Source organism: Salmo salar, chromosome ssa19 (genome assembly GCF_905237065.1).
Source record: "Salmo salar chromosome ssa19, Ssal_v3.1, whole genome shotgun sequence".
Classification (NCBI taxonomy): domain Eukaryota; kingdom Metazoa; phylum Chordata; class Actinopteri; order Salmoniformes; family Salmonidae; genus Salmo; species Salmo salar.
This window is the reverse complement of record NC_059460.1, coordinates 12747701-12775648: the sequence shown is the minus strand read 5'-3', so window position 1 is coordinate 12775648 and position 27948 is coordinate 12747701. Positions and strand designations below refer to the sequence as shown.

Sequence of the window (27948 nt, the reverse complement as noted above, 5' to 3'; positions counted from 1 at the left end):
ACCAGTCCACAAACCAGTCCACAAACCAGTCCACAAACCAGTTCACACACCAGTCCACAAACCAGTCCACACACCAGTCCACACACCAGTCCACACACCAGTCCACAAACCAGTTCACACACCAGTCCACAAACCAGTCCACACACCAGTCCACACACCAGTCCACACACCAGTCCACAAACCAGTCCACACACCAGTCCACATACCAGTCCACAAACCAGTCCACACGCCAGTTCACAAACCAGTCCACACACTAGTCCACACACCAGTCCACAAATCAGTCCAAAAACCAGTCCACAAACCAGTCCACACACCACAGAAAGTGTCAGATACTATACACTATTTGATTATAATACACATTTTTGAGCCAATGTCTTGCTAATTTCACTATACAACTATTCCAAAACAAACTGTTGAAAATGTCATTTGTTTCGTCATACAACATATTCTAAGCAACAAAAACGACCAGCTAATGACTAATTAAATCTGCCAATGAGAGATTGAATGAGAGATTGAAATTGGAGCAATCATAATCATCCTGTGAAACACCTGTCCTCTCTCCAGGTGTGTTGCTGTGCTCACAGTGAAATGTCACCCAGCACACACTCTTTACCCAAGACTTATCAGCCAGCTATCGCAGCCATAGCAACACCGTTCTAAGCCAGGTTTCTGTGGTACTGTTCATAACAAACTCCTTTTTTTAAAACCAAACCTGTTTCTAGAACTGCCACTAGACCTCCATCCCTTCACTAGACAGTAAAAAGCCTGTTTCTAGAACTGCCACTAGACCTCCATCCCTTCACTAGACAGTAAAAAGCCTGTTTCTAGAACTGCCACTAGACCTCCATCCCTTCACTAGACAGTAAAAAGCCTGTTTCTAGAACTGCCACTAGACCTCCATCCCTTCACTAGACAGTAAAAAGCCTGTTTGTAGAACTGCCACTAGACCTCCATCCCTTCACTCGACAGTAAAAAGCCTGTTTCTAGAACTGCCACTAGACCTCCATCCCTTCACTAGAGAGTAAAAAGAAAGAGCAGTCTACAGTATAATTCGTTTTTTCACTGTCTCAGCAAAGAGCTTACCCAAAACAAAACCATGCATGAATGTACCTAGCCAACTATCTCTCCTGGGAGGTTAGTATTCAGCGACATGGTAGGCAGTCATCACATGATAGGAACCGAAATTCAATGATGAAGAGTTTGATTGTTATTTGCAAGTCCTGACTACAGACCCAAAGGAGGCAGTGCCTTTATGTGTACACTCTTTGAAAAAATCGTTCCAAAAGGGTTCTGCGGCTGTCCCCATAGGAGAACCCTTTTAGGTTCCAGATAGAGTCCTTTTTAGGTCCAGGTAGAACTATTTTGGGTTCCATGTAGAACCCTCTGTGGAAGGGTTCTACATGGAACCCAAAATTGTTCTACTTGGAACCAAAAGGGGTTCTTCAAAGGGTTCTCCTACAGGGACAGCGAATAACCCTTTTTGGTTCTAGATTGCACCTTTTTTTCTAAGAGTGTAGTGTTGTACTGTGTTCGTGTTGTGTATGTAGTGTTGTTTTTATACTCACTGTTTCCTCCAGGTCTGTTGGTGTGGAGCATAGCAGCATTCTCCTGCTCTCTGTAGGGGAACTGCAGTGTTGTGTCCAGGCTTCTGAAGCCTTCCCTCAATGAATGGTGTTTGTAGTACTCAATTAGTTCCTGTAACACACACACACACACACACACACACACACGCACACACACACACACACTCTCACAGTTAGCCAAATAGCCTCACACAACAACATCATTGGCATGAAAATTATTTATGAAAAAATAGTAGTGTGCTCTATATAATTCTAAACCTGTTTTAAAATGTCCTCTGTCCAATACCAATTAAATGAAAACAACAAAATGATTAACTTAATATGAAGCTTAATATGAAGATGAAATGTTTGGGTGAAATGAAAGTAGCATACACGTACAGAGTAGGACTAACAGCAAAATCTCATTTCTAACCGCAGCTGAAGGAAACACAATCCTGGGTGAATAGAAGGGAGAGAACACATCCAATCCACCCTGGACCGATCCCTGTCTATAACTCTCTACAAGGCCTACGGGCAGTAAAGTAAATCACACCAGTAATCCACCTCTAATCAGAGCTATTTTCACACAGCAAGGGGCTAAAAATAAGATTCATGTTTTGACATTTAATTAAAGAAACGCTGAGTGATTTATTTATGTGTGAAATGCAGAGGTGGTGCTATGAAAGGGAAACAGACTCACTAATATACTCCTGAACTTCTTGTTCTCTGCGATGTGGAAGCAGGCATCTCTGGTCAGGATCTTGATGTGCTTCACGTCATTGCTGTACCTGTGGGCCATGAATAAGGGATGAGTGTAATGTTCTGGTGATCATTGAGATCGATCCCCCAGTAGACCCATGCGGAGGGACCGCTGCCATGGTAATGCATGGGCCCAAAGGTTTCTGCAGCCTGGTCTCATAGACTACACGTTACATAGTAACTGTAAACCAGGGACATGCAAATTTGTATACAATTTTACGAATGGTATGTTTACATAAGACAGAAGATTAACTAAGGCAAAAACAAAAGGAGGGTGGTTGGTAGGGGTGGATGGGTGTGCTTATAACGCGAACGTCTAGCAACCCAAAAGTTGCGTGTTTGAATCGCTGCATGGACAACTTTAGCATTTCAGCTAATTAGCAACTTTTCAACTACTTGCTACTTTTTTTAGTTACTTTGCTACTATTTAGCATGTTAGCTAACCTTTCCCCTAATCCTAACCCTAACCTTAACCCTTTCAGCTGACCCTTCCCCTAAACCTTAACCCTTTAACCTAATTACTAACCTTAACCCTAACCTTTGGGTTCGGACTTCCTAACTTTAAATATTGTTAATCATCAGTTATACTAGAGACATGAGGGGTGCCAAAGTCTAGGGTTTACACCAGAAGTAAATGGTTATCTGTAGGAGGAAGGTATATGGTGGACGTAATTAAGCTTGAAATGTATTGAGTAAATGAAATAAAATCACATGTTGGCAGGCACTGATAAGGATGGAGAGCTGTGGATTAGTGAGAAAGGGGGTTGAGGTCAGGTCAGGTCACATTAAGGGAGAAGGAACAGTTTGTGGCCCGTATCACTTGCAGTTGAAGTCGGAAGTTTACATACACCTTAGTCAAATACATTTAAACTCAGTTTTTCACAGTTCCTGACACTTAATCCTAGTAAAAAGTCCCTGTCTTAGGTCAGTTAGGATCACCACTTTATTTTAAGAGTGTGAAATGTCAGAATACTACTAGAGAGAATGATTTATTTCAGCTTTTATTTCTTTCATCACACTCCCAGTGGGTCAGAAGTTTACATACACTCAATTAGTATTTGGTAGCATTGCCTTTAAATTGTTTAACTTGGGTCAAACGTTTTGCGTAGCCTTCCACAAGCTTCCCACAATATGTTGGGTGAATTTTGGCCCATTCCTCCTGACAGAGCTGGTGTAACTGAGTCAGGTTTGTAGGCCTACTTGCTCACACACAATTTTCAGTTCTGCCCACAAATGTTCTATAGGATTGAGGTCAGGGCTTTGTGATGGCCACTCCAATACCTTGACTTTGTTGTCCTTAAGCCATTTTGCCACAACTTTGGAAGTATGCTTGGGGTCATTGTCCATTTGGAAGACACATTTGCGACCAAGCTCTAACTTCCTGACTGATGTCTTGAGATGTTGCTTCAATGTATCCACATAATTTTCCTCCCTCATGATGCCATCTATTTTCTGAAGTGCACCAGTCCCTCCTGCAGGAAAGCACACCCACAACATGATGCTGCCACCCCCGTGCTTCATGGTTGGGATGGTGTTCTTCGGCATGCAAGCCTCCCCCTTTTTCCTCCAAACATAACGATGGTCATTATGGCAAAACAGTTCTACTTTTGTTTCATCAGACCAGAGGACATTTCTCCAAAAAGTACGATCTTTGTCCCCATGTGCAGTTGCAAACCGTAGTCTGGCTTTTTTATGGAGGTTTTGGAGCAGTGGCTTCTTCCTTGCTGAGCCGATATATGTCGATATAGGACTCGTTTTACTGTGGATATAGATACTTTTGTACCTGTTTCCTCTAGCATCTTCACAGGGTCCTTTGCTGTTGTTCTGGGATTGATTTGCACTTTTCGCACCAAAGCACGTTCATCTCTAAGAGACAGAACGCGTCTCCTTCCTGAGCGGTATGATGGCTGCGTGGGCCCATGGTGTTTATACTTGTGTACTATTGTTTGTACAGATGAACGTGGTACCTTCAGGCATTTGGAAATTGCTCCCAAGGATGAACCAGACTTGTGGAGGTCTACAATTGTTTTTCTGAGGTCTTGGCTGATTTCTTTTGATTTTCCCATGATGTCAAACAAAGAGGCACTGAGTTTCAAGGTAGGCCTTGAAATACATACACAGGTACACCTCCAATTGACTCAAATGATGTCAATTAGCCTATCAGAAGCTTCTAAAGCCATGACATCACTTTCTGGAATTTTCCAAGCTGTTTAAAGACAGTCAACTTCATATATGTAAACTTCTGACCCACTGGAATACAGTCAATTATAAGTGAAATAATCTGTCTGTAAACAGTTGTTGGAAAAATTACTTGTGTCATGCACAAACTAGATGTCCTAACCGACTTGCCAAAACTATAGTTTGTTAACAAGAAATTTGTGAAGTGGTTGAAAAACGAGTTTCAATGACTCCAAACTAAGTGTATGTAAACTTCCGACTTCAACTGTAACTTCCTGCCTAGTAATAAAGATGTCATGTTTAGAGAGAAGGAGGAGACTCTACCCAAATTGGGGTATATATATTACCACTGGTGGAAATATGTATATGTCTTATGCAGCTGTATGACCCAATGGGAGAACAAACTTGGTTTAAGCTTTACTAATTGTCCGTGAGTTTTAATAGGTTAATTTAGAACCTGAAACCCTAACCCTAGAACCTAGCTAACGTTAGCCAGACAGCTAAAGTTAGTGTTAGCTCCCTAGCTAATGTTAGCCACAACAAATTGGAATTTGTAACATATTATACTAACTGTAATTCGTAACATATCATAGGAAATGGATGATGGATACCCACAAAGGAATACATACCATACGAAACGTAACATATCATACGAAATGCCCTGAGACCAGGTTGGGTTTCTGACACCTGAGTGATGGAGAGGGGGTGTGTGTGTGTGTGTGTGTGTGTGTGTGTGTGTGTGTGTGTGTGTGGACGTCGATAGACAGGGGCACCATTCCTCATTATCAGTTGGTATTCACGGGACCAGGGGAGGGGGCTGATGGAAGGGCAGTCGCCCCCATTTAGAGGGTCTCAGTAGTGCAGAGTGGGGCAGGGAGGAGGGGAGGGTATGGAGGGTATAGAGACACAGAGCCAATAGCGTCAGCCCCCTTTGTCTGTCTCTCTCAAAGAAAGCCCTGTCCTCTCTTGATCTCTATTAGACGCCATTATTATCCTCTTATCTCCCTCTTAGAGCCGTAATCCCCCCAATAATATGGCCTAATCCATATTCTACGCACCAAAACAAACCCCAGTGACGGGCCTATTGTACACTGAAATGCCAGAGCTTAATTTAGACTGACTGGGCCCTCTTGGCTGGAGTCGCTGTAGCTTGTGGAAGGAAGACGGCAGGGTCTCAATAACACAGTAGTGTGATGCAGAGGGAGCCAAGGATAGGGCATTGTCTGTTTCAAACACTTTCTTAATGTAGTTTCCACACAGATGTGGAGTTTTCTTTTTTTCTCTTTTTCTCTCGTTTTCTTTGTGATGGTTTAAATAACCTTGAGCAGGCTGTCTAACAGTCTCTCTGGGTCTCTTCACTAGTGCTGCAGCGGCATGCTTCGCACACAAGCAATTAAGACTTCAGCTCTGGTGGAACTGGAAGGCATTGAAAAGCTCTGCCTTCGTAAGAGAGGAAAAAGGAGGAGATGAATTAAGTGGAGTTGAAGGGAACGTTTCAAGCAGCCTCTCAGAGCAGCTCTCCCTCTCTCTCTCTCTCTCTCTCTCTCTCTCTCTCTCTCTCTCTCTCTCTCTCTCTCTCGCTCAGCTCTACCAGCTCCCTTCAGGGAAGGAGTGTCGCAACCCAACTTGGGACAGAAACGGCGGCAGGTAGCCTAGGGTGGCAGGTAGCCTAGCGGTTAGAGCGTTGGGCCAGTAACTGAAAGATCACTAGTTTGAATACCCGAGCTGATGAAAAATCTGCCGATGTGCCCTTGAGCAAGGCACTTAAACCCAGAACTATGTACTAGGTACTATGTACCTAGTACTATGGCTGACCTTGTAAAACGGCACGCACCTATCCGGAGTATGTGACAATAATACATCTTGTTTTTTTTACCCTGCATATCATTGACATGTTCCAACCTGTCTGAACATACAGGACTGTAATCTGTCTATCTACAGCATACAAACAGCCTGGGGGGACTGAAATGATACAGTGATAACACGCAAAAGTGTTATTTTCCCATCTACCTCGCATGGGGTTTACATGTGCTTGCAGCAATTCTACACAGCATGTAAAACAAATACCACTCTACTGTAGCACTCACTTATCAGAATCGTAACTCCTGCACGCCTCAAATCATTGTTGTAATTATTTGTAAATTACTTTTTAATGCACAATACAATGCATGTATTGTCCAATGCTGTCCTTCAGCCCATGCACTTATCCAGAGCAGAGCAACATACAGTACAGTCTGTGCAGAAAGTCAATGGTAGGACTGAACCAGCATCTCACTAGCACTGACAGAACTAATGATTAACGCAAGCTTTAAGAGGACTATTTGCAGGGTGTGACTGTGCTGTGCTGTGCTGTGCTGTGCTGTGCTGTGCTGTGCTGTACTGTACTGTACTGTATTGTACTGTGCTGTGCTGTACTGTATTTTGCTGTACTGTACTGTGCTATGGTATACTGTACATTGCTGGACTGTGCTATACTGTACTGTACTGTACTGTGCTGTACTGTACTGTACTGTGCTGTACTGTGCTGTGCCATGCTGTACTGTACTGTGCTGTGCTGTGCCGTGCCATGCTGTACTGTGCCATGCTGTACTGTGCTGTGCCATGCTGTACTGTGCTGTGCTGTACTGTGCTGTGTTGTGCCGTGCTGTACTGTGCCGTGCTGTACTGTGCTGTGCCGTGCCTGCCATGCTGTACTGTGCTGTGCTATGCTGTGCTGTACTGTGCTGTACCATGCTGTGCTGTGCCATGCTGTACTGTGCTGTGCCATGCTGTACTGTGCTGTGCCATGCTGTACTGTGCTGTGCCATTCTGTACTGTGCTGTGCCATTCTGTACTGTGCTGTGCCATGCTATACTGTGCTGTGCTGTGCAATGCTGTACTGTGCTGTACCATGCTGTACTGTGCGTGCCATGTTGTACTGTGCTGTACCATGCTGTACTGTGCTGTGCCATGCTATACTGTGCTGTGCCATTCTGTACTGTGCTGTACCATGTTGCTCACTTACTTGATGCTGATGGCGTACTCTGTGAACTCGCGGCTCCGGTGGCGGACCAGGTAGGTGCTGTTCCCTCTGTTGATCAGCTCTGCCTCAGCCTGAAGTCTCTCCATGGGCCCAGCAAACCTACAGGCCAGGAGGCACTGACAGGTTACAGAACTATATATACACACACAGGTAGCACGTACAGTATGATACCTGTGTTTGCCTCTGAGGAGATAAATAAAGCAGCATTCAATTGAATTGAATAGGGGGGTTATATATACTGAGAAACACATCTAGTGACAGAAAAACTACAAAACAGTCTAACCTACACTCACAAATAATGATTTTACTAAACTATAGCCTACATTAACTAACAACCACATATTTATTCTTATGTACTTATTATTTATTCTAACAAACACATATTTATATTGTTACAATTAATGGTATGGTAACTTGATAATTAATGGTATGGTAACTTGATAATTAATGGTATGGTAACTTGATAATTAATGGTATGGTAACTTGATAATTAATGGTATGGTAACTTGATAATTAATGGTATGGTAACTTGATAATTAATGGTATGGTAACTTGATCATTAATGGTATGGTAACTTGATAATTAATGGTATGGTAACTTGATAATTAATGGTATGGTAACTTGATAATTAATGGTATGGTAACTTGAGTTCATTATCATGCATTTTGTATTCAAGTTTGATGAGGTCCAGGCGAACGTGAACATACCAAGGTTGTGTGGAGTAGTCGACAGGTTTGGGGACCTGGGGGTAAAGACGAGCGACAGAGAGAGAGTGAAAGAGAGAGAGAGAGAGAGAGAGAGAGAGAGAGAGAGAGAGAGAGAGAGAGAGAGAGAGAGAGAGAGAGAGAGAGAGAGAGAGAGAGAGAGAGAGCGAGAGAGAGAGAGAGAGAGAGAAAGAGTGAGAGAGAGAGAGAGAGAGAGAGAGAGAGAGAGAGAGAGAGAGAGAGCAACATGTGAACCATTGTTCTTTCATTCCCATGAATCCCACCCAACCTCAAGTTCACTTTTATCCATCTAAGTCAGTAAAGGATTTATTTTCCCCTATTGGCAATCTAAGTCAACTGTGTTCTATTTTTTTACTGTAGTCCGGGCTACAATAGATACGTTTAAACGTCATGGTTTTTTTGTTTTCGTAAACAGGTGGTTTGGTGGTTCTTATGACCCCAGTGAAGTAGGATAATGTATTGTTATCTTTATGATGGTGTAAGCATTCAGATAGCACTGCAGGCCATCTACTCTGTGTCATTGTAAAAGTCCATCGATGCAGCTGCTGACCATGTGAATGTCATAGTGTCAGACTAAGAACAGACACATTACAGAAATGTGGATTCTGAAGGAACATGATGTCCAGTGATACAATCAAGTCATAAAGGTTTCATTCAAAATACACTAAATTTAGTTTTATAAGCAAATGTTTCAAATGCATTTAGTAATAGATAGCCTAGTACAGCATTTTCCAAACTCGGTCCTGTGGACCACACGGGTTCTCTGCACTAGTACTACTCAGCTGATTGAAATAGTCCACTCATCATCAAGGTAAGAAGTGTGAAATTACACAGTGAAGTATCTAAACTCTCTTTTTAATTAAACTGTTTAATTAAATACTGTAGCTAAAGCTACATTCGCTCTCTGCTTTTAACATAATCAGGTAAAATCACCTACAATTTCCTCAAACATAAACTGCCTGTCATTGATCTCAGTGTCAGTTTCACCACCAGGAAGAATATGTTCATCTGCCTGCTTCCTCACCCGCGCGCCTACTCTACTGCTACAACACTTCTAACATGGGTGCTTAGTGCTTAGCTTACACATGGGCACGGCTTCACGGCGTCACTTGGAAAGAAGCCGACCTCTCTCGTCGACAGAATTTTGCCCTGAAACCATAGCAGAGAGAAAGAGAGAGGGAGACAGAGAGACAGAGAGAGAGAGAGAGAGAGAGAGAGAGAGAGAGAGAGAGAGAGAGAGAGAGAGAGAGAGAGAGAGAATTGCGTTACATTCGGCTGGTTGATTTCTTCTCTGTAATTTAGGAACAATTCGGTCAGCAACAACAGCAGAGCAGATTCACAGTCCTAGTTAACTATTGTTTAATAATCGCTCAAGGAGAGAGTTGAGTTAAGGAACAGCTGAGACTGAGGACTTTCTTCTCTCCCAATGGTAATGACTCGAAAGGAGTCTAGTAGCATGTAATACAATGCAGACTCATTGGCTGATTTAACACGTGTGTGTGTGTGTGTGTGTGTGTGTGTGTGTGTGTGTGTCGCACCATGAAAACCCAAGTATGCTGCTCCGCATTAGGCCTGTGTTTCCTTGCCCAATCTCTCACTTTCTTCCTATTCTCTGTCAGGCTCTTTCACACACATAGATATACACATCTGAGCCTCTTCCTCCTGCACTTGGGCCCATCTGATTTGGTTAGGCCTGCGCTCCTGAAGCGCCCCTGATACAGTTAGCCTAATCACATTGTATCAGGGCTCTTGGAAAGCTTTGCTATTGGTTATGAGGTTATGGGGCGCTGATGAGTGTTGTGATAATCATCAAGCCTTAACCCTGTTAGAGTAAACAGACGCAAGCCAAGGGGGAAAATGAAATTACACTGATCGATTATATTAGTCTGGCACCAGCACAGGAATTATGGTCTGCTGGTTACCACGGTGATGAATACTGAGCATTCAGTAATTCGGTCCGCTGTCACAGAGATTAAGTAACCTAAAGGTGATGATGTAATGATGTATTTTTTTGCACAATATCAAATTAAATTAAATATATTAAATGATAAATATAAAACTCTCATTCAACAGCTAATGGATTGGTGATTGTACACTGCTTGGCGGCACACTTCCCCCGAAATAGCATGCTAGAGATTAATCTGTAGGAATATCAAAAAGGACGCTCACCACACACACAAAAATACACACATATGAATACACACACACACAAACACACAAACACACACCTCCCAGCCTATGCCAGCTATAGTGAGGCTGTGCCAGCAAAGTGACAGTGCTGAAAAGCCTGGGCTATCACACCTAGTGTCTCTGACTCCACTGGGTCTGACTGAGCCAGTCCAGAGAGAGGGACAGGAAGGAAGTGGGAGAGAGGTGAAAATGGACGGTGTGAGAAAAAGGTGAGGGCTGGGAAGGGAGAGGGAGAGAGAGAGAGAGAGAGAGAGAGAGAGAGAGAGAGAGAGAGAGAGAGAGATAAGATAGCTTCTATATCTAGGCCCACGTGGACTCAGGCAGAGCCAGAGCAGACAGCATAAATAGCAAATAGCCTTCCTCCCTGCAGTTGCTGTTGTAACGCCGTCCATCCATCCATCCATCCATCCATCCATTCAGCCAGCCAGCCAGCCATCCATCCAGCCAGCCAGCCAGCCAGCCAGCCAGCCAGCCAGCCAGCCAGCTAGCCCAAAACACACAAACAAAGAGCTGGAAGGTGTCTGAATGGGCGTGTGCCTCTGTGTGGTTTGGAAAGGCACAAACACACACATTGGCAGGGTAGGCTGTACACAAAGACGGTGATGCCCACACCCTCATTTGGCGTGCTCCTGAAGGCCTGTTATTGTTCTCCCAGATTAAAGTCACATTATGGAAGAATGTGTGTGTTTGTGGGTGTGTGCATGCGTGCGTGTGCGTACGTGTGTTGTAAGACTTCCTCCACACGACAACATGGTGAAATGTTCAGTGTTGTCTGGGTGTTGTCTCAGTGTGTACCCCCATGTTCACGACAGCTCCTCAATGTTGCTGTAAAAATGCCACGCTGAAACCTACAGTTTCAACAATTAACAAAGCAGTGGATTAGCCACTCCCTGTGCAGTTACCCTTAGCAGTGTGTGACAGACAGACAATGCGGCTAGAAATGCACTGGAGTCACACAGGAGTCACACAGGAGTCACACTGGAGTCACACAGCGCAGAGGCACAGTCAGACTAGAATAAACTGCCAAACAAAACAGACCAGTCTAAGAAAATCAATTAGAGCCATGTTGATTACTGAATATTGTCAGAATTAAACAGAAATGGTCAACAGAAAGAAGACTTAGAAAATGACACTTGTTTTCCTTTCACAATGCTCATTTAGTTCTTGTCCCAGTCTAATAGGTGTGTCTTTCAATAGGTTTTCCTGTACAGTGCTAATACACAACAACGTTATGTCACTGGTCAGGGCAGGGCTTCAGTTTACACAATGGTGCATATGATTCACTGATTGAACAAACCAATTCCTTTAGTTTCATCTGAAATAGTTTGTTAAGACATGGTTTGATCAAGAGGGGTGAGGTAACATGTAATGGTCGAGAGAAGTGACACTTCGCCTGCCACACACACACACACACACACACACACACACACACACACACACACACACACACACAGAGAAAGACACACACACACACCGATGTCTCTCTCACCTGCCACCAGGAGCTGTGTAGATCGGCACAGACCAGCTCGATGATGTCACCTTGCTGGATGTTGAGGGGCGGGCCACATATGGGACTTGGCACGCCAAAATAGTTCCTCGTCACCAACATCTTAGGTAACCCTGAGTGAGAGAGAAAATACAACCACAATATCAGTGTGTTCCTACTCATCTATATGGGTGCGTGTGCAGATCTGAACGCAAAACAATGCACCTTTGCCACCCTCCCACTTGTCACCATACCAACCATCCATATACGACCAAGCAATCTAAAGCTATGAAACAATAGCTTTATCCTTGGTCTTGGTAACATCGCATGTGCTATTGTCCAATTTTCCAGTCATCAAACATTTTTGTTATCCAAAGGTAAAACAAAAGCCAGGTAGAATCCAACAGTGTAGACTAGAATTAATAGAACCATATTCTTGGCAATATCTGTTCAATTGTGTTTGTATCTAAGGAGATTCAGCTCAAACAAGAACAGTGTGTTTACAATCCACCACACATTGCTGTGTTTCTCACTCCATGGTGATGAAGAAAGCTCAAACTCTTATAAAGAGAGTAGAAACAGAACAGCAGGATGGGGGAGAATAGATTAAGGATGGTCGACAAGAGAGGGATGCAGATATATTTTAAAGTACCTGTGTTCCTAGGGAAGTCAGGGTTTGGATGGGGGGGGGCTGTGATAGTAACACTCCTTAAACCTCTAATCCTTATGGCCTAAGATGGAGATGGTCTGGACAGAAGCTCTCCTGTGAGCTGAGAGGGTGCTTAAATACTAGAGAAGCTAGCAGGGCTGAAGATGGGGCTCTCACGGTCACTTCTACACACACACACACACACACACACACACACACACACACACACACACACACACACACACACACACACACACACACACACACACACACACACACACACACACACACACACACACAAGACAAAGGATATCTTCCATTAAGCACGACATTGCCTTTCTCTCCCCACAGCTGCTCATGACGAGAACTGAGGGAATAGTAACCCTGCAGTAAGGCCACAGACACCAGGGAGAGAGAGAGAGAAAGAGAGAGATAGAAAGAAAGAGAGAGAGGGTGAGAGAGAGAGATCAAAAAGAGAGTGAAAGAGATTGAAAGAATCTCTAAAAAGTTTCTAAAGCCAAGCAGAGGAGTTTGAGAACGACAAAAGAGAGAGGTTGATTATCCTTCATCTCATAGGAATTAATCATTTGGGGGAGGGTGAGCACATTTTTCTGGAAAGATAAAGCATTTTGTGAGAATGAATAGTTGTGAATGGCCTGTGTGAAGGGGCCAAAGGGAGAGTCTGAGGGCGAGACTGAAAGAGAGACTGAGGGAATGACTGAGAGAGAGACTGAGGGAGAGAGAAAGACTGAGGGAGAGACTGAGAGATAGACTGAGGGAGAGACAGAGAAAGACAGAGAGAGACAGAGAGACAGAGAAAGACTGGGGGTGAGACTGAGGTAGAGACAGAGAGAGACTGAGGGAGAGACTGAGAGAAAGACAGGGAGAGTCTGAGAGACAGAGAGAGACTGAGAGAAAGACTGGGGGAGAGACTGAGGGAGAGCCTGAGAGAGAGACTGGGAGAGAGACCGGGGGAGAGACTGAGAGAGAGACTGAGAGAAAGACTGGGAGAGACTGAGAGAGAGACTGGGAGAGACTGAGAGAGAGACTGAGAGAGAGACTGGGGGAGAGACTGAGGGAGAGACTGAGGGAGAGACTGAGGGAGAGACTGAGGGAGAGACTGAGAGAGAGACTGAGAGAGAGACAGAGAGAGACAGAGAGAGACTGAGAGAGAGACTGAGGGAGAGACTGAGGGAGAGACTGAGGGAGAGACTGAGGGAGAGACTGAGGGAGAGACTGAGAGAGAGACTGAGGGAGAGACTGAGAGAGAGACTGAGGGAGAGAATGAGAGAAAGACCGGACGAGAGACTGAGGGAGAGACTGAGAGAGAGACTGAGGGAGAGACTGAGGGAGAGAATGTGAGAGAGACTGAGGGAGAGACTGAGAGAGAGACTGAGAGAGAGACTGAGGGAGAGACTGAGAGAGAGACTGAGAGAGAGACTGAGGGAGAGACTGAGGGAGAGACTGAGGGAGAGACTGAGGGAGAGACTGAGAGAGAGACTGAGAGAGAGACTGAGGGAGAGACTGAGGGAGAGACTGAGGGAGAGACTGAGGGAGAGACTGAGGGAGAGACTGAGAGAGAGACTGAGAGAGAGACTGAGGGAGAGACTGAGAGAGAGACTGAGAGAGAGACTGAGAGAGAGACTGAGGGAGAGACTGAGAGAGAGACTGAGGGAGAGACTGAGGGAGAGACTGAGGGAGAGACTGAGGGAGAGACTGAGAGAGAGACAGCCTCCCAGCAGAGAAGCTGTGCTTTAGTACCAATACAGAGGCAGAACTGAACTGAGGTCATTTCACACTGAGCAACTTAATGAATCAACAGACCCCAATATACCCAGGGTGACCCCCATGTCTTCATGTACGCTGCAACACTATGCCGTGGATTTCATCCTGATGGAGTGTGTGTGAATATGTGTGTGTGCGTACCCGTTCACACGCGCGATTCTCCTAACTCTTTTACAATATTCATGATCCCATTATAGAAGATAACGAGGGGAGACACACGCACACACACACCTGTCGTTCCATCATAACCATAACCTCTCTCATGTCATAATGTTTCATCAAGTTAAGCATGCAGACATACAGTATAACTGTACTCTAGTTCCTCGTCCTGTTATCAGATGGGAGATAACCTTCTTCAATTATGTGTGTTTGGGTTCAGACCTGTTTCTTAGACCTGTTTACCGGGGAACTACCATTAACTGGTTATTTCCTGGTTGTCCTACAGTAGCACTCCTAACCTGGCCTATTTCACCCTGACACACTAGTACACAGTCCCCACTCTACTGTAAACAACGGGGTGAGACTGAGGGGTGACATAACTTGCTTTCTGTTCTGTTTTCCTCTCTGTATCTGATTCCAACGAAAAGTCTATTGAGTCAGGGGTAACGTGTGTTAGCTTGCCCGAACAGGCACAGACACTAGTACGTGAGAATATCAGTGAGGAGAACCGAGTCTCAGAGCATGAAATGCATTTCCAACAGCACAAAGACAAACCCCGTGTTAGCCCACCTTTGAGCAGACAGAACTATGCGAGTGCGGACAATTATAAAACGATAAGGGCCCAAGCAATCAAGTGCCTATTGATTTCACTGTATGGTGGGTCAATAAGGATTTTCCACAGTATAACAGGCAATTTGCGCCCTCCTCCTCATGTAGCTGTGTGTCTATGATTTGAGAGTTTGCAGTATGTCATGGTCCATTCCGACAGAGGAAGAAGGAGGGTGGAATTAAAAGAGAGAGATAGAGAGAAGGGAGAGAGACAGCGAGAGAGCGATAGAGAGAGAGAGGAGATAGAGAGGGGGAGAGAGCGAGAGATAGAGAGGAGATAGAGAGATAGGGGAGAGAGCGAGAGAGAGATAGGGGAGAGAGTGTGAGAGAGAGAGATAGGGGAGAGAGCGAGAGAGAGAGATAGGGGAGAGAGTGTGAGAGAGAGAGAGAGAGAGAGAGAGAGAGAGAGAGAGAGATAGAGAGAGAGAGAGAGAGAGAGAGAGAGAGAGAGAGAGAGAGAGAGAGAGAGAGAGATAGGGGAGAGAGTGTGAGAGAGAGAGAGAGAGAGAGAGAGCGAGAGAGAGAGAGAGAGAGAGAGAGAGCGAGAGCGAGAGCGAGAGCGAGAGCGAGAGAGAGAGAGAGAGTGAGGAGGGGGGGATTATGTGACTGATGTGAGTGGGTAGGAGGTGACTGTTATTACCATGTATTCAGAATGCACTAACCTGGATCTGAGCGCCGTCCTTGCACTGATTTTTCCTGCAATGGAAAAAAACAGACACCATGATTAACTACTGTGACACACACACACACACATACACACACACACTGAAAGTTCACTCTCACTGCACTATGAAACACAGGTTTGCTCAGAAAGATATTGAGATGTAAACCTAATGTTTCCTCTCCCTAACCTACGACCTGCATACTGTACATCCCTAACATACATACATACATCAATTGTACATGTTCATTGTGACACGCACACAGTGACATGTATTCCAATGTAATAAAGCTGACCAGATACTGTAGCAAGCAAACCTGCCATGATGAGAAAATGGGGCTTGCCTCCAGTTGGAACTCATATATACATATATTACGTGATAACTTCAATTCATATACGGTAATTTTACAGGCCCACACAAACCTCCCCCACTGCTGTAGGGTAAATGGGTTAAAGAAGTCATACTCTGTAGGGTTGCATTGCATCACCAGTAAATGCATTTCTATCTAGCGTTGCATGCTAAATAACTGATTTATCTTGTTGCAGTGAGATGAATATAGAGGGGACTGGTTGGGTAATGCTATGAATGTGCCTGCTCTGCTGTGCAAACACACAATGAATATTTCATCCAATGCTATCTCTGCAAACAGCCGATATGCATTTTTACACATAATGCATTATAACCTCCATCTTAATTTATAACCTCCATCACCAGTTATAACCTCCATCACCAGTTATAACCTCCATCACTAGTTATAACCTCCATCATAATTTATAACCTCCATCACCAGTTATAACCTCCATCACCAGTTATAACCTTCAGAATCCCGGAATCGCAATCTATCTTAGCCACCTTCAAAAAAAACATTCAGAATAGTTGCCAAAGTTGATACATTTCTTATCGTGCATGTTTCAATGAAACACATGGGGGTTGCAGTTATACGCTAAGACCTGGCCTTCACAACTCTCCAATCATCTACAGAAGAATTGTATTCACTATCTATCGGCTCACGCTAAAATAAGTAAAGTCAATTGGAGTTTCTTCGGCAATATAAACAGAGAGGGGAACGTCTTCAAAGGGTAAGAACAGAACAGAGCAGAACTTTGGAAAGGGAAAGGAGATAGAAAGACACACTGTCTTACCTGAGTTCTGAAGGAGCCCGGATCTGAAAGGAGTTTGAAAACAGGCATGGTGAGTGGGTTACAAGGAGAACGCATAACAGCCACACACACACTCACGATCACACAAACAAACTGTTACCCAACACACACACACACACACACACACACACACACACACACACACACACACACACACACACACACACACACACACACAGTGTTCCAGCGCTGCAGAAGCACTCTCTCATTAGTGAAGCAGAAAGCAACTGGCAGTACTGTCTACTCTTTTTCCTCATTGGTTTGTTGTGCTGTGCTGAAGGTACCTGACAGGAGTAAAGAGTCTGGAGTAAACCACTTCAGGGGGCAGGGCTGACGACTGTTCTGCTCTGAGAGTTTGTTCTCTGTTTGTTCATTGGCTCTCCTGGGACGGGCTACACCCCATCAACAAGCACCCCTCCCCCTCCCTCCTCCCGCTCCCTCTCCAGCAGACAGCCAGGCAGCTCTGGATCGAACTTTGACCTGTTACACAAAGTAACGCTGAACAGGGCTGATAACGAAGAGCAGAGGGAGAGAGAGCCAACTGGGACCTGAGGTAAACAAGCCTCACCTGCAGAACACCCTGGAGACAGAGTACTGTAAACACATACCTCCCGCAGAACTGCAGGCATAACGCGGTGTCCCAAGGCACAGCATTCATTGCTGTAATGCACATTTCTGATTGTCCATGGATGTTGTGATTGTGTTCTGTTTTCCTGTCAATAACTGCTATGTGTTGATGAGGTTACTATATCTATTGCTACTGGTCCAACATCAGCCATGCGTTAATAACTGCTTAACAAGCAAGTTGGTAGTGAAAGCATAGTTGCAACATAACATATTGCAACCAAGTGCATTCTACTTTCTAACACTGTAAAAGGGACTAACATTTATCTTTTCTCCAGCCCCCCCGTGGCATGACACTAATCTATTCAGGGAAGCTAGTGACCAGGTGTGGCTGGTGACTGCGATATTGCACTGCTGACCTGATTGCTTGTGAGTGATGCCAACACCAACAGGAGCAGGCACCTTGCTGCAATCTGCGCACGCACGCACGCACGCACACACACACACACACACACACACACACACACACACATACATACACATACACACACACATACATATATATATATATATATATATATATATATATATATATATATATATATATATATACACATACAGACCACTGACACACTCACTGCCAGTCAGGGGAAGTCTGCAGGACCTGTTTGTCATGAGGAATGTCATGACCAGTCTACTCTAATCACTCATGTTCCCATTGCGTGTGTGTGTGTGTGTGTGTGTGTGTGTGTGTGTGTGTGTGTGTGTGTGTGTGTGTGTGTGTGTGTGTGTGTGTGTGTGTGCGTGCGCTTACATGTGCGCGCGTGTGTGCGTGTGCACATACGCGTGCGTGTGTGTGTGTGTGCAGGGAACAGTTTAAAGGTATGTATAGTGAGTGAGCACAGTGAGCAGCTTGCTGCATCTAATGTTATTTGATTGGAGTTATATAAGTGTTCAGGTTTCATACTCTGACCAATCCCCGTACACAGTGACTATGAGCTTTTCCTTATTGTAGGTTAATTATCAGCAGCTTTTCAATTTACTTTCAGGTATACACATTAACATGAAATATACATTTTAAGAGTATATATACACAAGTATGTGGACACCCCTTCAAATTAGTGGATTCGGCTATTTCAGCCATAACCGTTGCTGACAGGTGTATAACATTGAGCGTGCCGCCATGCAATCTCCATAGACAAACATTGGCAGTAGAATGCACAATACTGAAGAGCTCAGTGACTTAGGATGCCACCTTTTCAACAAGCCAGTTTGTCAAATTTCTGACCTGCTAAAGCTGCCCCGGTCAACTGTAAGTGCTGTTGTTGTGAAGTGGAAACGTCTAGGAGCAACAACGGCTCAGCCGCAAAGTGGTAGGCCACAAAAGCTCACAGAACAGGACTGCTGGGTCTGTCCCCGGCTGCAACACTCACTACCGAGTTCCAAACTGCCTCTGGAAGCAACGTCAGCACAATAACTGTTTGTTGGGAGCTTCAAGAAATGGGTTTCCATGGCGGAGCAGCCACACACAAGCCTAAGATCATCATGCATAATGCCAAGCGTCAGCTGGACTGGTGTAAAGCTCACCACCATTGGACTCTGGAGCAGTGGAAACACGTTCTCTGGAGTGATGAATCACGCTTCACCATCTGGCAGTCCGATGGACGAATCTGGGTTTGGCAGATGCCAGGAGAACGCTACCTACCCCAATGCATAGTGCCAACTGTAAAGTTTGGTGGAGTAGGAATAATGGTCTGGGGCTGTTTTTCATGGTCGGGCTAGGCCCTTTAGTTCCAGTGAGGGGAAATCTTAATGCTACAGCATACAAAGATATTCTGGACAATTCTATGCTTCCAACTTTGTGGCAACAGTTTGGGGAAGGCCCTTTCCTGTTTCTGCATGACAATGCCCCTGTGCACAAAGCGAGGTCCATACAGAAAAAGTTTGTCGAGATCGGTGCGGAAGAACTTGACTGGCCTACACAGAGCCCTCAACTCCATCAAACACATTTGGGATGAATTGGAACATTGACTGCGAGCCAGGTCTAATCGCCCAACATCAGCCCCCGAACCTCACTTAGCTCGTGGCTGAATGGAAGCAATGTTCCAACATCTAGTGGAAAGCCTTCACGGTAGAGTTGATGCTGTTATAGCAGCAAAGGGAGGACCAACTCCATATTACAGTTTTTTACAATAGCTAGGAACAATTTCTCAATACTTAGGTCACTTTTTCAAAATTCTTCACACAGTGAACACAACAGCAGTCTATGTGGGCTAAACTGTGGATCATTTGTCATTGCTTTGGCACAAAATGCATTCAATGACTACATCTTTCAAATTTCATGAATTATTTTCTCACTCAGACACAACCACCACCAAAACTCTATGTACCTACAGGCCAATTTGCACATGTTTACATACTCTTTTCAAAACTGTTAAACTTAAGTTCAAAACCTAACATAACACAAAATTGAATAAGAAAACAATGTGCTACATTTCTACAGTAATACCGTATTGAAATATATTCCAAATCTAAAAAATGAAACACTATCAAAACAATTAGACCAAGCACAGCTGATTCCCATTGCACCTGAACACCTACCCAGGTGTTAGTCATTCAATTTCATTACCATCTATACAAAAGGGGACATCTTAGGAATAATGCTGTACTGTAATGTAAACATGGACCCAGCCAGAGATAGAGAAGTGGCTGACAGAGGAAGAAGAGTGGCTGGGAGAGGGAGAGGAGTACGTACGCGTGGTGGAAGAAGACCGAGAGGAAGCTCAAGAGCTGTTGTCTCAGATGAGATTAGGGCTACTATAATTGACAATGTAATAAATCATGGTCTTTCAATGAGAGAGGCTGGTCTGAGAGTGCAGCCAAATCTGCAACGCTCAACAGTGGCATCTATTGTGAGAAATTTCCGGCAAAACAACAGGTAAGATGTGCATTCTGCAAGGGCATCTGACTGAACTGCACATTACAGAAGTAAATTGAGCAAAGCCTCCAAACTCATTTGTGTGTAATTGTTTTTGTATTTCTGCTTAGGACCCAAAGGTTACCTCCCACAGGCAGGAGAGGTAGGATTTTCACTGCTGTGCAGGAAACTGCAATCGTTGATATGGTCATCAGAAACAATGGCATAAAACTCACAGAGATTCGGGAGTGTTGGCAGACAACAATACATTTGGAAATATTCACAATGTATGCATAACAACTATTTCTAGAGTCCTGAAACAACATCAAGTCAGGATGAAGCAGATGTACACTGTCCCCTTTGAGAGGAACTCTGAACGAGTCAAGCAACTCAGGAACCAATATGTCCAGGTAAGATGACTATAAAATACACAACTGGTTTTGAACAAAACCAAACAGGGCAGAGAAACACAATGGCCTGTTTTTAGCTATAATGTAAACTACTGTAATAGCCTAACTCTTATGTTGCCTTGTGGATTTATTTTAGAGAGTCATGGAGATTGAAGCCAGGCAAACACCCCACATATTCATCTTTGTGGATGAGGTTGGTTTCAACTTGGCCAAAACACGGTGGTGAGGAAGGAATGTGATTGGGAAAAGAGCCACGGTGGATGTCCCGGGCCAGAGGGGTGCCAACATCACAATGTGTGCAGCAGTATCCTCTGATGGATTGCTGTTACACAAATCGCTAATTGGGCCATACAACACCGAGTGTCTCATTTCATTCCTGGGTGACCTCTATGGAAGGGTTGTGCCTGGTGAGGAAAGGGTTGAAGTGAGGCGAAATCGGCCAACGTTTGTAATTGTATGGGACAATGTGTCATTTCACCACTCCTGTGCAGTCACAGAGTGTTTTGCAGCCCATCCCAGGATGGTGTCACTTTTCCTCCCACCTTACTCTCCATTCCTCAACCCCATAGAGGAATTCTATTCCTCATGGAGGTGGAAGGTTTATGACCACCATCCACATGATCAAATGTCCCTCCTGGACGCAATGAATGCTGGATGCCTGGACATATCTGCAGAAGATTGCCAGGGATGGACCAGACATGCCAAAAGATTCTTTCCTATGTGTATTGCCCAAGATGACATAAGATGTAATGTGGATGAGAACCTGTGGCCAAATGCAGAAGACAGGGTTGACTAGCATTGCTGCTGTATCTGTATTGGTAGATGGTGTATATACAAATTCTTGTATTTTGGAATCACTCAATGCCAAAAAATGACACAAAACATATTGAAGCTTACTGCATCATGTCTGATACATTCCTGTAACATATACTGCAGTGAATTCTAAACAGTAGAGAGGTGTCATTCTTGTTTTGTATAGAAAACATTGTGTAGTGCTACCTGTTGTTAGTGTTGTTTAGGTCATTGTTTTATGAGTGACAACGTGTCCTTGTTGGGTGACAACCTTTGCTATTTCTATGGAAGAATGAGTTGATTTGAGACATATATGAAGTGTTTTGGTAGTTTTAGTGCATTTTGGATGTGAAATGAACTGCTCTGCCAAGCTGAAAGTTGGTTAGGAGAACTGTGTGAAGAGTTTTGAAAAAGTGACCTAAGTATTGAGAAATGGGTCCTAGCGATTGTAAAAAAACTGTAATGCTCATGATTTTGGAATGAGATGTTTGACGAGCAGCTGTCCACATACTATCGGTCATATAGTGTATGTACTGTACTACTTGTACTGTACTGCTTTCTTGAGTCTGTGTTTTGAGGGGGGTTCTCACCTGTTTTTCCACAGCTGCCAAACCTCCCCAGACATTCCTTATGGGCTCCAACACCACACTTGGAGCACAGGTACCCCTGGTTAAAGATGCCCCTGGAAGAGAGAAGAGAGGGACAACCAGCATTACTCAGTGTGGTGTGTGTGTGTGTGTGTGTGTGTGTGTGTGTGTGTGTGTGTGTGTGTGTGTGTGTGTGTGTGTGTGTGTGTGTGTGTGTGTGTGTGTGTGTGTGTGTGTGCGTGTAGGATAAAGAGAGGGAGTAAAGAAAGAGGAGGACGACGTCTTTAAAAGATGTGACTTGGTGCCATTCCAACTTCCCTGTCTCGGGTTCAACCATCCGTCATCGCCTCTCCACTCCTCCCTACCTGCGGCGGTATTTTCTTTCACATAACTGCTCCAGAACCTCCTGCTGATTACAATGATGTAAAGCCCGGCAGCCCCAGTCTGACTAACTCTCCTGGTGAGCCATGCACAGACACAAGAATTAGGGTTGAGCCAGGGTGTGGACATCCATGGTAGCTAAGGTATGGGTTAGGGTTGAACCCAGATGTGGACTTGAAGCTGGGGTTAGGGTTAGGGTTGTGGGTGAGGCTATAGGGTTAGGGTTGAGCCAGGTTGTAGACATGAAGCTAGGGTTAGGGTCATGGGTTAGGGTCATGGTTACACACAGATGTTGTAATCGCACCATACACACAGGTGCACTGCACATGCTCAGTCAGCTCACACTCTTGTTACTCCCCTTCTCGCCTAGTATATTTGTCCTCTTGCATGCTCAAATATATTTTAAATATATTTTCCCCATCTGACATCCACCCGGAATGGGCAGTTATGGGCCATATTGGGTCATCAGCTGGGTCTTCTTCACATCATGCGCCCCCAGCCATGAAGTGATCCATATATTTAACTAGGCAATGACGGCCTACCAAGGAACAGTGGGTTAATACCTGCCTTGTTCAGGGGCAGAACGACAGATGTTTACCTTGTCAGCTCAGGGCCAGTAACCTTTAGACGCAACGCTCTAAGCACTAGGCTACCTGCCGCCCCAACCAATATATACCCATTGGTTGTAGATACAGGCTCAGGGTTGTCAGTCAAAAATCTGTTTGCACTCCCCTTGAGCAAGGCACTTAACCCTAATTACTCCTGTATGTCGCTCTGGATAAGAGAGTCTGCTAAATGACTCAAATGTAAAATAACATGTAGTATGTGATAGTGTGTGCGCGCATGCGTGTGTGACCCCGTACCTTAGCAGCATGTGGCAGTAGCTACAGGATGTGATTCTGTCGAAGGTGTGCATCTTGAACTCATGGAAGTTACTGGTGCCGTTCTCTGGACGTATGTTGGATCTACAAGACATGGAAAAGGAAGGATATGAAGATTAGAAAAGACAAGTGCAATTGTACATTGGCAGTTTCACATTGTGACGTTAAGGTAATTGCAGTCAGCTATACTAGTAGCAAATCTCGGTTCCACATTGGAACTTGACTGTAGCTCTACAGTCTACATACAGACTACACAGTACTTTGATACAAGCTTGGCAGTTTCTGTATTACTTCCATAAGTCGTTATGTTCACACGTGGCCCATAGTACCACCTGATGTCAGGGGCCTTCACCTAATTTTTGCCAATTATGAAAAATAAAAAACCTGGTAGCAACCCGAGACAGACTTCCTGGTTCTTCACACATGAAAAAATATGACAGTTTACTATAGAATATTACGGTCAGTACTTACTATATAATTCTATAGTAAAATGTAGTATACTGTAGAATAATACACTACACGTTGTAGTATCCCTCGATCATGTGTAGTACTTACTATAGAATGTTGTAATATACTGTGGAATACTATAGTAAATACACCAGTAATGTTCGCAAAACCGCTAGTCTGCAAAAACACTACACTGCTTTTAACTATAGTAAATACCATACTATTTAATTTGCATATACCTAGCCCATTCCCCTCCCCATATCACATTTTGTGCCACCCATAAGTGAGAAACCTACATGCCTAGTATAGACCATATTGTGTTCTCTACAGGTTATAGAAAAGAGCAGAAGCTCTGAACTATCCGTTCAGACACCAGTCCTACCTACAGTGCATTCGGAAAGTATTCAGACCGCTTTCTTTTGTGCCATATTGGGGCGGCAGGGTAGCCTAGTGGTTAGAGCGTTGGACTAGTAACCGAAAGGTTGCATGATCGAATCCCCGAGCTGACAAGGTACAAATCTGTCATTCTGCCCCTGAACAAGGCACTGTTCCTAGGCCGTCATTGAAAATAAGAATTTGTTCTTAAATGACTTGCCTAGTTAAATAAAGGTAATATATATATTCTAAAATGGATTAAAAATAATGTCCCTCATCAATCTACACACAATTTATTACTTAAGTATTCAGACCCTTTACTATGAAACTCAAAATTGACTCAGGTGCATCCTGTTTCCATTTTTTAGATGTTTCTACAACTTGAATGGAGTCCAACTGTGGTAAGTTCAATTGATTGGACATTATTTGAAAAGGCATACAACTGTCTATATAAGGTCCCACAGATGACAGTGCATGTCAGAGAAAAAACCAAGCCATGAGGTCAAAGGAATATTCCGTAGAGCTGAGGAAGGGTCTGGGGAAGGGTACCAAACAATTTATGCAGCATTGAAGGTCCCCAAGAACACAGTGGCCTCCATCATTCTTAAATGGAAGAAGTTTGGAACCATCAAGACTCTTCCTAGAGCTGGACGCCTGGCCAAACTGAGCAATCGGGGGAGAAGGGCCTTGGTCAGGGAGATGAACAAGAACCCGATGGTCACTCTGACAGAGCTCCAGAGTTCCTCTGTGAAGATGGGAGAACCCTCCAGAAGGACAACCATCTCTGTAGCACTCTACCAATCAGGATTTTTTGGTAGAAGCTACTCCTCAGTAAAAGGAACATGACAGTCCCTACGGTGAAGCATGGTGGTGGCAGCATCAATCTGTGGGGATGTTTTTCAGCGACAGGGACTGGGAGACTAGTCTGGATCGAGAGAAAGATGAACGGAGCAAAGTAGAGAGAGATCCTTGATGAAAACCTGCTCCAGAGCGCTCAGGACCTCAGACTGGGGGTGAAGGTTCACCTTCCAACAGGACAACGACCCTAAGCACACAACCAAGACAAACCAGGAGTGGTTTCGGGACAAGTCTTTGAATGTCCTTGAGTGGCCCAGCCAGGGCCTGGACTTGAACCCGATCAAACATCTCTGGAGAGACCGGAAAATAGCTGTGCAGTGACGCTCCCCATTCAACCTAACAGAGCTTGAGAGGATCTGCAGAGTGGGAATGGGAGAAACTCCCCAAAGACAAGTGTGCCAACCTTGTAGTGTCATACCCAAGAAGACTCGAGGCTGTAATCACTGCCAAAGGTGCTTCAACAAAGTACTGAGTAAAGGGTCTGAATACTTGTGTAAATGTGATATTTCATTATTTATTTATTTTTTAATTTGCAAGCATTTAAAAAAAACTTTTTGTTTTGTCATTATGGGGTTTTGTGTGTAGATTGATGAGCGGAAAAAAAACGATTGAATAAGTTTTACAATAAGGCTGTAACGAAACAAAATGTGGAAAAAGTCACGAGGTCTGAATACTTTCCGAATGCTCTGTATCCACAGGTTATGGAAAAGAGCAGCTCTGAACTATCCGTTCAGACACCAGTCCTACCTACCTACAGGTTATGGAAAATTTCCCCAGTAGGTTTCCTGAAAGAAAAAGCCTCCACTTCTATGTCAAAGATAATAAAACTAAAACACTACAGTAAATATTACAGTATACTACAGTCAGAAAAAAAACATAATTATAATAGTTTTCTTTTACTACAATATTCATACTATAGTTAACTGTAAATACTACAGTATACTACAGCTAACACTACAGTGAATACTACAGTTAAGTCCGCAAACACACTACAGTGAATACTATAGTATTTATATCATAGTATACTATAGTATTTTTTTATGTGGGTTAGGTCAAGTACTCCAGAGTTAGTTTGAGTACAGTGCCATTATATTAGCAGTCTAAATGTGTCTCCTCCTCCTCACTGTGTTGAGCTGAACTGAGCTGCAGCGCGTGACAAAACAACAGTACTGGGATCAGTCAACAGTCTCTCCAGGGAGCCAAGTGACTCAGTGATTGTGTGCCAAAGAAACTGAAGGAGCGTCTCTCGCTCTCTCTGTCTCTTGCTCTCTAACTCTTCTGCCTCTTTCTGTCTCTATTTCTTTCTCTTCACAGTCTCTCTCACACTCTCTCTCGCTGTCTCTCTCTCCTGTCTCTCTCTCTCCGCTCCAATCTCATTAATTCCACTGAGTTAATCAAGCTCAAGCTTCTCTCAGCATTGCGTCACGCCTTTTCACTTTTTCCCCCCTATTTTCTATTTTCTTCTCTGATTCTGTCTTCCTTCCTTCCTTCCTTCCTTCCTTCCTTCCTTCCTTCCTTCCTTCCTTCCTTCCTTCCTTCCTTCCTTCCTTCCTTCCTTCCTTCCTTCCTTCCTTCCTTTCCTCCTTTTCTCTTTTTGTTTCTAATATCACTGGCATAGAACAGTCCAAAGTACTATTTAATATAATTGACCCTTCACTAAGCCCCGCCCCAGAATTTTCGGCAACCAATTGCAGCGTTTCAATGGATAGCAACTGTCGTCGAGTCCAACACCTTGGACATTCTCATCTTTAAATCACATGAAAGCCAGTGAAGGCTATGGCAAAAACTGAGTTTAAATGACAAAATAATTGGGGAGTACTTGCTACTGTGATTCCTGAATCCGAAATTATACTGTTGTTATATTGTTTGCTAGCTCAGCTGGTTAGCTAGCTCTCAGTCTCACCAAACATTGCTAACACCAGCTAGCTAGCCACTTAACTTATTTTCAAATTTTTGTAATATTTATTTTTATTTAACCTTTATTTTAGTCATGCTGAGACCAAGGTCTCTTCTACAGATGAGCCCTGAATTAAATAAATTACAGAAAATACACGAATCAATATAAATACAAAATGCAAGCGGAAAGAAAAACACGATCATAATAAAAAAAACACACTCATCAGTAATAATGTCCTCAATCAGCTTTGTGAATTGCCCTAGAGGAACCAAAACATCACATTTAACAACATTTTGAAGATTGTTCTAGAAATAAGGTGCAAATAAACTATGTAAATTTTTTTATGTTAGCTAGCTAATTTAGCAATGTTATGAATAGAACTCCAATCTGCTGTCGACATCAGGATAGTTATAGCTTTGACTGCATGCTGACAGTGAATTCAGAGCCATTCAGTGGCTAACTACACTACAAACATCATTTTACTAGGATCCTGTGAAGCAATTGTAATGACAATCCACCACAACATACCCAAGAGTTTCTTGATTAGCAAGGGGTAGTCAGTCTGTGTTTAATTTCATTGTGTGTTACAAACACAGTTTGAGATCATTGTGGGGGGATTTTGAATGTGGTTGAATGGGAATTGGGCTTCCAGGGAAAATGTTGTCCGAGGTTGGAACGGTAACCAAGGGTCTTAGCAAATGGTCAATTGTTCCCCCCCCCCCCCCTTTTTTTTTGCTGTAGCAGGTGCCCCCAACCCCCCCTGTAAACTAATTGTAAATGTCGTTATCAACACCAACAAAGCCTCTAATAATCCCAGATCCTCTGATCTCCACTCAGGGGAAAAGGACCCCTGTCCTCCACTAGATGACCAGATGTGTTTGTGTTTGGCTCAG

At 43.9% G+C, this 27948-nt stretch overlaps 1 protein-coding gene across 2 annotated transcripts in view; it reads right to left on the bottom strand.

The window, feature by feature from the left end:
* vav3 (vav guanine nucleotide exchange factor 3) overlaps window positions 1–27948 on the bottom strand; it is a 119969-nt gene that overhangs the window by 11927 nt on the left and 80094 nt on the right. For both annotated transcript variants that reach the window (XM_014157308.2, XM_014157310.2), the window contains exons 16-25: window positions 23461–23562; window positions 22220–22311; window positions 16929–16951; window positions 15787–15820; window positions 11926–12056; window positions 9330–9395; window positions 8229–8263; window positions 7504–7620; window positions 2263–2350; window positions 1566–1695 (exon numbers count right to left, since the gene is read on the bottom strand). In XM_014157308.2, the coding sequence (XP_014012783.2) occupies window positions 1566–1695; window positions 2263–2350; window positions 7504–7620; window positions 8229–8263; window positions 9330–9395; window positions 11926–12056; window positions 15787–15820; window positions 16929–16951; window positions 22220–22311; window positions 23461–23562 (818 nt within the window). The remainder of the gene's footprint in view (window positions 1–1565; window positions 1696–2262; window positions 2351–7503; window positions 7621–8228; window positions 8264–9329; window positions 9396–11925; window positions 12057–15786; window positions 15821–16928; window positions 16952–22219; window positions 22312–23460; window positions 23563–27948) is intronic.